The sequence below is a fragment of the Ochotona curzoniae genome, unplaced genomic scaffold (genome assembly GCF_017591425.1).
Source record: "Ochotona curzoniae isolate NIBS_2020 unplaced genomic scaffold, NIBS_Ocur_1.0 scaffold_4683, whole genome shotgun sequence".
Classification (NCBI taxonomy): domain Eukaryota; kingdom Metazoa; phylum Chordata; class Mammalia; order Lagomorpha; family Ochotonidae; genus Ochotona; species Ochotona curzoniae.
In genome coordinates, this window is record NW_024467121.1 from 19,714,783 (window position 1) to 19,727,227 (window position 12,445).

Here is a 12,445-nt window from a genome sequence, read left to right on the forward strand (position 1 = left end):
TAGAAAACATTCAAGTTGCCAAATTTGATGATGTTCTTGTGAAAAAAAAAAAAACAAACCCAGCTTGCTGCCATTTCTTCCTAAACTTAAGTCCTATTGGCAAACTCTGCCAATTTCCTGTTTTAACTCTGTAGTACCTTAGTTACCAATATGAATATTTATCAAAAAATCAGACATTTGGGAAAAACTCTCCAATGTGAATAGAGACCAACACACAATCAGAAAAGAAATTCAGATTGAGCTGATGTGGTGGCAGTATTTTGAGCTGCTGCCTCTGATGGAGTATCAATTCAGGTCCTGCCTGTTCCTTATCTGTTCTGTTAATGTGCTTGGAAAGGCAGCTGAAGATAATCCAGGACCTTGAGCCTCAGCCATCCATGTGGGTGACTGTAATGGAGCTCCTGGCTTCTGGCTTCATCCTGCCCAGGTCGTCTGAACCAGGAGTGAACCAGCAGATGGAATAGTTCCCTCTCTCTCCCTTGTTCCTCCTGACACTCTGCCTTTCAAATAGAAAAGCAAATACACTTTTAAAGAAAGTTCAAATTGTGGTATGACGTTAACAGGTTAATGCCATATAGATGTCAGATTCCTGGCAGCTCCACTTTAATCCAACTGGCCAGTAGAGGAAGATGACGCAAGTATTTGGGCCCCAGCCATGTACTTTGGAGACCAGAATGGAGCACATGGCTCCTAGGTTTAGTTTGTCCTACTTGTGGCCATTGTAGACATCTGGGGAGTGAACCAGCAGGTGGACGATTTTTCTCTCTGTCCCTCTCTTGGTAACTTTGCCTTTCAAATAAATAAATCTTTGGGGGGGGGGGGGAAGCTAGGAAATAACTACAGTACAAGGAACACAGTAAAAGAAGCTTCAATTAGAAACTGTCATATGCTTAGGTGAGATTGTAGCCATGAAATAGGAACACTAATCTACCAGAAATGATCAGCATCAGAATGAGCACTTTATTATTTTTTTTTATATTCTTTTATTTTGGTAATCTTTACATAGTTGATTAAGGCACAAAGGGTCAAGGGCTACAGGAAAGTGGGTAAGACGGTTGTTTCCACATTAATAATATTATTTTTTTTGTATCTGGGGTAAGGGAAGAGATAAAGAGAAAAGCCTCATCCAGCCTCCCACCCATCCCAGGTCCCTGACAGGGGGCATGCTCTAAGGGTCCTGCTCATACAGTTTTGATAGTTCAGCAGTTCTAAATTGCTGCCAGTCTCGCCTCTCCAAGCACAATGAAATCTTTTCAGAATCCACTGGCTGACTAAGTAAGTCTCTTAATGGCTGGGTTCTGAGATCAGCTGTGGGGAGCAGGGTGCTAAAGCCGCTCCTGGGATTGGAAGGGGCTGTTGCAAGATGGCGGCTGGCCCAGGGCCAGGAGATGGAGCTGGTGTCACCAGCAGGTAAACAGGAAGTCACCGGGTTAGGCTAACCCCGCCCCCCGCTGTGATTACTGGCCTATCATGTAGCGCCAAGTGGACCCACAGGAAGAAGTGATTGGTGGAGAACCAGACCACAAATAGGCACAGTGACCATCGAAAGCCTAGGACTTGGTCACCTTGTGGCAACGGTGCCCCATGGGCCAAGTCCTGGTCATTGGGGCCAACCTGGCCCGAGTACTCTCCATAAGCAGGTTGCCACCACTGGAGAGGGCTGCTATCACCCGAGCTGCCAAGGTTGAATTCCTACCACCTAGTTTCCTGCTGTCACAGGTGGTGGTTGTAGGGCAGGGCTAGAGGCTTTAATCCCATCCCAGAATTTCCTCCTGGTGTACTCATCATAGGGTGAGAAATTCTCTCCAGCCTCCCAGCAGCCAGAACTCGGTCACCATGTGGCAGCAGTGCTCATGGGCCGAGTCCCGGACTTTGGGTACTACCTGACCCTCCGCAAGAGGGTCGCCACCACGGCAGAAGGCTGCTGAGAATGAGCACTTTAAAAGAAAATACTGTGAAGCTTTCTACTGTTTAAGAACTGTTGATCCTTTTAGCACAGCCCATAGCCCATCTCCTGTCTGTCAGCAAACCTTGGTGGTTCTGTATTCAGAGCAGATTTGGACCCTCATCCCTTCTTAACCACCTCTGCTGCCGTCCTCTGGGTCAGCCACCAATGCTCTCATAAGGATTCTTTCAGTATCTTCAGTCTGGTTCCTGAGCTTCTGTTTTTGCTCTTTATCAGTCTTACCAGCATAGCACCCAGACTAATCTAATTCAGATAGAATCACATCCGTGTTGTTAACAACAATCAGAGCCTAAGTCCTTCTGGTCAGGTCACACATACACACACCTCCCTTTATTTTTTCTGTAGTCCTTCCCGTCATTTGACATGTATTTGGTTTTTACAAATCATTTTTGTTTCCTGTCTTCTGTTATTAGGTTTGTTTTTTATTTCCCTTGTTTGTTCCTGAATGTATTTAAAGAACCTGGAACAGTACTTTTTCCAGTGTAGGCACAGAGTAAAGATTTGTTAAGTAAAATATGCTCTTATAAAAGTCAAATACCAATTAAAAATACTGGTTTCTAAGCTGTTTGTAATAAGCTGAGTTATGCACTCCATTGTTTTATTGGCGTAACTGTCTACAAGCAGTTGGAACCTGAAGGAATTTAATTGAAAAGGTTTGCTTCCATTTGGAACATAACTTTGCATTGTCCTCAGAGTGTGCACCCTTGAACATCTGTGCTATAGATTATCGATCTGTATTGCAAACATTGATTGATAGCTATTGGTGATTTATACTTTTCAGTTTCACAATCCTTTCACATATATATATAGTATATATTTTTAAATCATAGAATTTACTCCATAAGCATAAGTGAGCATCACAGATGTCTTCTACTATGAACAGACACCTAAAATTCTAGTGGTTAACAGTGTGAGGAAGATTATATCCAATAGTCTCACCATCAGATTAACTTCTGTAAGCAGCTTCTGAATGCTTGTGGGACAGTGGAATTAGAATGTGAGTTTCCCATGACCTTCTTGGATCCCTTTCCCCCACCTTATATTTGCTCATCAGAATTCTGGCTATGTTGTGCTGCCAATCAAAAACTAGTTGTCTATGTTTCACGAGGGTATTCTCTTTCCTAACTTTAATGCTTTTGTTCACCTATTTCACCAGGAAAGTTAGCAAGCTAAATTATGGTATTTGAATATATGTAAATGTATTTCCATGGCAACAAATCACAATCATGCATGTGTGATTAGAATGAATTGTCTTTGTCGTGGAGCAAAGACCTGATTAACCCATTGAACACAATAAATGAGGAGCAAAGCGAATTATGTGCTTTCCTTGCACTGCCTGCAGAAACTGTTAGTCTTAGAAAAAAACTAAAAGATCATTTCGCTGCACACTTAAATAGCATAGCATGGAGGATCCTTGAACCCACAAAGGACTCAAAGGGAAAGATCGCAAGAATGTCCTTCACTCATGTTGGACCAGAGCTCCATTCTTAGGAGTGACTTAGCTGTGTGTAAGACCAAATGGATATTGCAGGGATATTTTTGCTTTTTTTTTTTTTCCCAGTGGGTTCATTGAGTTTAAGAGTTGCTTGAAAACATAGGTAATGACCAAGTAAGAGTTCTTACTGTTAGATCATTTTTCTGTGCCTGTTAAATCAGCATAGATTTTGAGGCAGATTTTTTATGCTTCCTCCTCATATTTCTTATGGATTCTTGTGTTATTGGATTGTAGATGATAGCTATATTCCACTCTTCCCACTGGGTTGTGAAGTATTTCATGTTTGAAGATAACAAGGTATTGTAATGAAGCAAGGGGAAAAAAAAGTGAATTTTTGTTGAATACTAGTGAAGTACCAGGCAGTGAATGGTGTATGTGTGTGTGTGTGTGTGTGTGTGTGTGTGTGTTTCTAGATTCAATCCCCAATATTTTCCTGAGCTGAAAATAGCCCAACATTGATGTGTGAGGATATAATTTTGTTGTCCTGTTACTGTGATAGGAACTGCCTGGCTTTTAATTTTTGTGAGCCCTCAGTGATAAACCTAAAACATTTTATAACCAAAATAACTTAAGGATCATTAAAATTAAGTGCTAATGTTCTGTTGTTTTAATAAACCAGTCAGTATGTAATAGATGTGTAGAACTCAGGCAGATATTTGACAGTCTCTCCTTATAAACAAGGTACTTTGCAGGGTGATAGACCAAACAGTTAATAGCATTCATTGCTAGTTGCAAACTTCCCAAAATTGTTCTGCAGAGATCTAGAGTGGCATGTTATAGGCTTCTGTCCTTGTGCCTAGCCTGTTTGTAAAATGTGCTGAGAATTTGGATAATGGCTCAGGGGGATGTTTACTAATGCATAGCAGATGAGAAAGAGGAAGATCATTATTGAAAACTAAATGCCAGTTAGATTGAATGGTAATTAATAGTGATAATTCTTGGGGCCAGAGCTGTGGCACAGCAAGTAAAGCTACCACCTACAGTGCCAGCATCTCTTATGGAAGCCTGTTAAATCCTGGCTAGTCCTCCCTGATATGGCTGTTTGGTATTGTGCTTGGGAAAGCAGTGGCCCTTGCCACTCAGGTGGGAGACCTGGATGATTCTTGGCTTCTAACTGGCCCATCCTGGCTGTTGCAGTCATATGGGGAGTGATTCAGTAGATGAAAGATCTCTTTCTTGCTTTCTGAAATCTGCTTTCAACTAAAAATATCCTTTTTTAAAATGGTGATAGCTCTTGTTATGAATTTTTTAGAAATCACTATGAAGTTATATAGTGGAGAACTGTCCAATTTGTAGATGAGATAGAAAGTACTTGCAGGATACGATAAGGATTATCTGTACCCATCACAGTTGTTGGAAAGGATCTGAAGGCCATGAAAACAGATGCTCAAGATAAAAGGCTGAGCGATAACTGTTTCCACTGACTTCTGCAGGATTGGGTGGGTTGTTGGTTTGGGATGTTATGCTTTCATTATTGTTACATGAGAATGTGTGGGCTGTATAATACTTAGTCCATATAAAAGAACACATGAAATATAAGCTGTAAAGTAAAATGATAAATACCTAGAAACCTTATTTACAGGTAACAGCTAGAACTCTCTGAAGACCATTCCAGCTGTATCTTCCATTATCTTGAAGTTATTACCCTTTCCCTTTTCACAAATAATTCTACCACATTATGTGTGCATTTTTAAGAAATGTGCATTTCTTGATTTTATTGAAATGAAATTCTGATATGTATAGCTGTTTTACCACTTAAGTTTTACATCTAACATTTTTTTAAAAAGGTTTTCAATTTTAAAGGCAGAGTTGCAGAGAGGGGTGGAGCCAGAGAAGACATATCTTCTATCTGCTTACTCTTTTCCCAAATGGCCACAATGGTGGGGGCTGGGTCAGGCCAAACTCAGGAGCCTGAAACTTCAGCTGGGTCTCCCATAATGGTGCAGGAGTCTGAGGTCTTGAATCATCTGCTCTTTCCCCAGATGCCTTAGCAGAGAGTTGGGTTGGAAGTGGAGCAGCTAAAACTTGAGTTGTTGCCTGTATGGGGTGCTGGTGTTAAAAGTGGCAGCCTTGGCTCCAACATTAAAATTCATGTATATCAACCCTTCTCAGCCAGAATTACTCATATGGACCACAGAACACAGAATGGTTTTGGTGGCTGTTTTCTGAGTTCTTCCAAGGAATATACATGAATAATACCATAGCTTTTTGATTCAAAGGAGAGAGTTTACCTAGGCACATGTATAGCTGCTTTAGAGTGGGCAGTTAGAGCTTAATTTTCTATTGAGACCTGGTTAAAAGGGCTAAAAAAAAGGGCTAAATTGTTACATGTCACTAGGGTTATTTCCTTTTTTGCTGTAAATTACTCCATTTGGGAACATGCTGAAAGTTACTGAAACATCCTTCTATTTCCAGTTTTTGTTTGTTTTTTGGTTTAGGTATTAAGAACAGTATTGTGAGGAGTGTTCTTGACTATATCCCCATGTGTGCACAAATCAGTTTCTCTAGGTATCCGTATGAGTGGAGTTGCTGGAAACTGTTGCATTTGTAATAAAGACACATACAGGAGTGAGCATAGAGTGACAATTGGGAATAGGTCTGACATGTTACAGCCAAATATGTATTTTCTTTGTTTTCTTAGGGATTGAAGAGGTTAATGACCATTTGCCAGAAACACTTCCCTACAGATCCATCAAAATGTGTAGAATACAATGCACTGTGAAATCTGTGTGCTGTGTGTAAGTAACAGTGAGAGAATGAAGAGCTGCAGGACACAGCCTTCTGAAATTACTGCCAGGAATGCTGAAGCAAGAAGACGACGCAAGTTTCATCTCTGGGTTGTATCTGAAACAACTGCTAATTGACTTTAAGAACTGTGTTGGCTTTTCCTGTGATAAGAGCTGCAAATTGATTTTCGTGTCTTACCTTTATTTCCAGTCATTCAAAAATTGAATTTTAGAGGCTTTTTCCAAAAAGTTTAAAGGTGTAAACAGTATGCTGTTTAAATTATCTTTTCCAGTAACAAAAGTTACAGTTAGATAATTAAAAGGGAATGTTGATGGACTTGCTTCTGTAAAATATGGTAATTTGCACATTGTCTTTTGTCTTATATTTATAGAAAATATTTTTATATATTTCAACAAAAATTTGGAACCACTGAATGAAACTTTAGAGTTTTCTGAACTTTTGCAGTCTTGCAGAATTTTAATGTTATTACTGTTAATTCACGTATTATTTTTCTTGCATTTCAAAGTTTGCTTTTATAGTCAAGTATAAATTTTATTATTTGTCATCTCTCAAGACACGATTAATGAACGGGAAATAGAATTTTGAAAAACAGAGCTGGTATCTTGCACCCACATTATTTTAAAACACAATAATCCTAGTACATTAACATCCAAGATAAGAGATCTAGCTAGACAGGGTAGCTAGACAGCAGTGAGGAGACGAGGGTGATGCTGGTAGACCTGTAGCAGTTTTGTTTCGAATTACACTCCAAACAGCAAGAGGGTACTGATGCTGACCTCACTACCTGAGGCAGCATGTTCTGGCACTGGTTGTCCACAAAATCACAGTCTAGGTGAGGGTGTAGTCTAGCTCCTATACAGTGTCATGTTAACTCATTGTGACGGATCAGTGTACCTTGGAAGTTGAGAGGACTGCTTTGACACAGTAATTTGAGTAAATGGGATATTCTTAACCAGGTGCAGAAATTTCCTACTTCAGATTCAGCCCCACATTGATTAACTATATGGTTTTGGGTAAATGATTCAATCTTTGTAAGCCTTGGCCCCATTCTTTCAGTCATAATAGTGGGGTAAACCTTATGGCCTAGCAGGTTAATCCATCCCTTGGGACATTCCTGTCCCATGTCAGAGTTCCTGATTCTAGTCCTGGCTACTCCCATTCCAGTCCTGCTTTTAGCTAAAGTGCATCTAGCAAGGTCATAGATGATGGCTTAAGTATTTGAATCCTTGCCATTTCTGTGAGAGATGTGAATGAAATTCTGGGTTTGTGGCCTGGCCTAGCCCTGATTGTCATGGGCATTTGGGGAATGAGTCATCAGACAGATCTTTCTCTTTTCCTTCCTTCTCTCTGGTCTCCGTGTCTGTCGTTTTACTCTTCAAATAAATAGAAATGTTTGTCTCGAAGAAGAATATTGCATACCTCGTAGTGTCATTGTTAGTCTAAATAAATAATGGTGTTAATACACCGCCTGGCATATGATGAGAGCTCTGTAAGTATTAGTTGTTGTATCAGTGTTATCATTAGTGGAGCCAACATGCCTCTCAAGAACCTGTGGTTGGGACAGTGTGCAGTCCAAGTGGTGGCAGTGGCGGCGGCAGTGGCAGTGGTGGTGTTGATGAGTTAGAAGCTGCAACAGTAATAATAGGTGTTTTCTGTATTGGGATCCCTGGCTGCTTGTGGTCAGGTCTGGGTTTAGAAGGGCAGAGGCTGTGTTGAGATCTAGAGGCTTCTGTGAAGGGGTGTATCTTGAGAAACATTGAAAGCCAGTTTGGCTACTTGGAGTCTGTGACTGTGTTATATAGGATAGTGTCTGTTAGTTGCTTGCCTGGGCGTAACTGAGCCTGCTTTCCTGAATCAGGATTCCCCACCCTCTAGATGGACTTTACTTCGGAAACCTTTTCTTGTGTTCTAAGTAGCTGCAAATTGGATTTTCGTAAGATGCAGCAATCGACAACTTTCAACGTGTGGTCTTTTCCTTTTTTTAATTTACCATGTTACTTTTTTTTTAAATTGTTTAGTGTTCATTGCCAAGGGGAGGGGATTGAAGACCCATGTGGGTCACTGGTTGGGATGGGAAGGGTTCAGGGAGGAAGGTGGGTGAAGGAAATGTTGCTGCCTTCTCCCCCATTATGGGCGTGGGGAGAGGTGTGCTACTCCTTATTTGCAGAGCACATTAATTCGTACCATGGATTGGAGATGGTCCTTTGATGCCGCCTCAGGCTTAGGTGCTAAGTTGGCTGAAGTGTTGTGACACTGGCTCTCCTTTCCACCCAGTGGGTAATGCGGCTTTATGGAAATCATGCCAGGTCTATCTTCCATAAATATCCACCATACATTAGCTTTGTTGGGGATGGGGAGATGCTCTTGTGTATGCTGGCAGGTGCAGTGGCTGAGCTGACTTGCCCCAAAACCCAGCTCTCATGCATACTGGTGGGTGCAGTGGTCTACTCCAGGAGACCGCTTAAACTACTACTAGGCTGTTCTCCAGACCTGGCCCTCACAATTCCCACTTGTGGCTGTGCAGTGGCTGATGGCCCAAGTAGTTGGATCCCTGTCACTCACACAGGAGATCTGGACTGAGTTCCTGTCGCTGGCTTGAGCCTGGCCCATACAGAGCTGTTGCAGGCATTTGGGGAGTGATCAGCAGATAGGAGATGTGTCGATCTCTTAAATAAAACAACAAAGAACCTTAAATAAAAATAATAGTCTGCATTTTCCAAATGATAAAAATTGTATAGCAGATATCATGTGTTTATTTCTGGCTGTGTATCATACAGTAAAGATACACTTTTTAAAATCAGTCACTCCTGAAGTAAAAATATGCCTCCCTTTATTCTTTCCTATATTCCCATCTATAAGAGTTGTGGTATTTTATTCAAATTTAATAAACACTGGTTTTCCCTCAAGTTAATACAGGTGCTCTTGACATAATGGAGTTATGTCCCAATAACTGTATGGTAGACTGAAAATCTCTTGTCAGAAATTGATTAAATATACCTAACATATCAAAATAGCTTGCCCTAGCATACTTCAGTCTTCATTTAAACACTTACATTAGCATGCAGTTGGTCAGAGTCATTTTTTTTAAAGCCGATTTTAAAATAAGATATTGACTAGCTGAATACTATAACATCTAGTATTAACTCTTTCCTCCTCAGAGCTGTGGAGTGGCTCAGCTCTATTCACTGCCACTGCCCAGCATCACAAGAGAGTCAGTCTATCCCTAACACAGGAAAAGGTTCAAATTCAGAGGCCAGACTGATGATTTTTGCTTTTGCACTGGACCAAAAAAAGTCAATGTACGTTGGAGAGTACCCAGACTATTTTTTCTAGGAGTATCATCAAAGCTGCAAAGCACAGGTTTTCAATATTACAGCACAGAACCTGGGGCAGTGTGGAGGCCAGTGTGATTGCATTCTATGGGGGAAAATGAAGGCAAATAAAGCTGAGGCCTAAGGTGGTTGATACACAGTGACAGAGGAGGGGGGTGTCTAGATCCTGTAGGACGAAGGGAGTGGAGGCAGCTGTCACTGGAAGGAGCTTGGTGATTTGCTGGAGCTCTGAATGTCCGAGGAAATAGGACTGCTAGCATGTGTGTTCTGAATGTGTAGCTCTTCCTGCCAGAAATTTTGACTGATTCTGGCACTTTCCAGCCCATTAGGATTTGATCTCAGTAAATAATTTAGAAATGCAACTGTCTTTCTTTGTAGTTTATTCTGGTAGAAAACATCTTCGAAGAGACTAATAAAAAAATGTTCTCAGAATCTGGTAGGTTTGATTTTGGGAATTCATGTCATAGGCTGGTCACTCCCCATTTCTGCTTAATGTAGAAGGGTAGTAACAGTATCCCATAAATGGAAGCAGTAGGTTGAGGTGTGGCTGTTTCCTTTGAGTATGGTGTAGAGTCTCTTTCCTTCCCAAGTGTATTCTCAGGCTGCCCATGAAGGAATAGCATGATCTTATAGAAATATATGGGATCACATAGGGAGTGTGGAGCTGGAAGCACTTTCTCACAGCATATTGATGTAAGAGCTTCCAGCTGGATGAAATACAATAGCCAGCAGCTGTCCCCAGGGGATCACTATGTGAATGCTGTTGTGGCAACTGGTTTTCATCACAGACTGCAGCTCTGTTGGCTGAATTGCAACCATACGCTAGTGCTTGAATGGTTAGCGTTAACCTTGAAATCTTTGAAAATTTAAAAGTAAGTTTTGGTAGTGTTGCATAACCGGGGAGTGCTATGTGGCTAGCAACAGCTGTGGTATGAGTCAGTCCCATTCAAGATTCTGGAACTGTGCTTTTTGCATTTACCAAAGCAGTTTATTACAAAAGCTGTGATTATTTACTTTCCCCTTTGTAAACTCTGGGGTACTTTAGATGTGCTTAAGCTAATCCTTGTGTTGCTGGTTATGGTTTACTCTATTTAAACTAAGCCACTTCTTTTTGTTTAGTAACTTCCCTGTAGTTAAGCATCAGCTTTGACATAACTGTCAGCCTCCTCAACTTTTTCTCAGTGTTCAAGGTTAAAACACACCTGCTAAGAAGTTGCAAGCTGCTCTTTGACTATAATTGTTGATTTCCAATCCATTCTAGTCATTTGCACAGCCTGCCCTCCCTTGCCCTTCTGAACTCTGCTTACAACTGGCCAAAACCCTTGGTCCTCAAACTGCTTTTTTTTTTTTTTTTTCCTCCTTAAGCTGCCACTTTCTAATTATTTTCCCCAATGTTGATAGCAGCTGGAACTGGGATCCCAAAGCTGGGAGCCTGGAACTCAGTGTTTCCCTCGTGGGTGACAGGGACATAAGGGGGCTATCACCTGCTGCCTCCTAGGATGCACAGAAACAAGAAATTTGATTGGAGTAGGAAAAGCTGAAACTCAAAATAGGCACTTGGATTTTTAATGGAAGTGCCCAGGCATCTGAACTGCTGTATTGAACTCCCATCCTTTAAGACAGGAAACATGACCTAGGGCTGTTGAAGGACTGTTGAAGTTTACAACTGACTTACAGTTTCCATTGTTCTATGAAATACAGGAGTTAACACTGTAACTTCTGAAGCTCACAACAAACAACAATGCATGCACGAAGATCCAGAATAACATGACACACATATAAATAAAAGCACTTTCCATACAATGTGTGAAGCACTCCTATATTTTCTGTTGCATTTTATTATAAAGAAATTAGTTAAGGGCAGGGATTTGACTTAGTAATTAAGACACCGTGTCCCATATTGATGAATGCCTAGATTGAATTCTGGGCTGCAGCTTCTGACTCTGGCTTCTTGCTAGTGTGTGCATACCCTGGGAGGTGGTAGTGATGGTTCAGGTACTCATATTCTTGCCACCCAAGAGGGAGTCCTGGATTGAGGTCCTGGCTCCTGACATTGATCCTGGCCATTGGGTGGATATCTGGGAACTAAGCTAGTAGTTGAGAGATCTTTTCTCCTGACTTAAATAGTTATAAATTAAATATAACCTTCTTTAAAATAAAATTGCTGGTTGTGACCCTTTAATTTGGTGACAGCCTTAAGCTGACAGTAAATTGTTGGGCAAAACAGGGTTATACAAGATATACATATATATAAAAAAATGGGAGGCCAGTTGCAGAAGCAATGATAGATGCAAGGTGATCAGTATCTGTGTCTGTTGAGAGGAAGGTGATTTGTCCAGTCCTTTGAAAGTTTCTCTAAGACATGGAAGTCCTACATAACCTTTCCTTTTTAAATTTATTTTTACTTATTTGAAAGGCAGAAAGAGACAGCCCTCCAACCTACTATTTTATTCTCCAAATGCCTGTAAAAGTAAGAGCTAGTCCAGGCCAAAGCCCAGAGCCTGTAACTCAATCCAGGTCTTCTTCTTACAGGGATGGCAGGGGCCCAAGTGCTTGAACCCATTATCTGCTACCTCTCAGAATGTGTATTAACGAGAAGCTGGAACTGAAAGCCCCCTGAGAGGAGTTTAACTGCTGTGCCACATGCCCATCCCAGCTTACATTTTTAAATGTAAATTTTATTGAAATATATGCAGAAAATTTTAATAGCCCTTATAAAATTTTCACAAAATGTGAGCAGCTCCCACAGTGAGTAGCCCTCAAGGGAGAAAAGATAACATTCTAGAAATCTCTCCTGACCCCCTTCCCATTAAAACCATGGTTCTGATGTCTCACATCTTAATTATTTAAAAAAAAAAACAATTATTGATGTTTCATTCACATAGCATCACTTCCACACATTTA

The 12,445-nt window shown here is 40.9% G+C and overlaps 1 protein-coding gene across 2 annotated transcripts in view; it reads left to right on the forward strand.

Moving 5' to 3' along the window:
* Positions 1 to 7,625, forward strand: part of PRPF18 (pre-mRNA processing factor 18) — a 52,304-nt gene extending 44,679 nt beyond the window's left edge. For both annotated transcript variants that reach the window (XM_040967772.1, XM_040967771.1), the window contains one exon: positions 6,103 to 7,625. In XM_040967772.1, coding sequence (XP_040823706.1) covers positions 6,103 to 6,183 — 81 coding nt within the window. In that variant the 3' untranslated portion in view covers positions 6,184 to 7,625. The remainder of the gene's footprint in view (positions 1 to 6,102) is intronic.
* Positions 7,626 to 12,445: the final 4,820 nt, after the last annotated feature.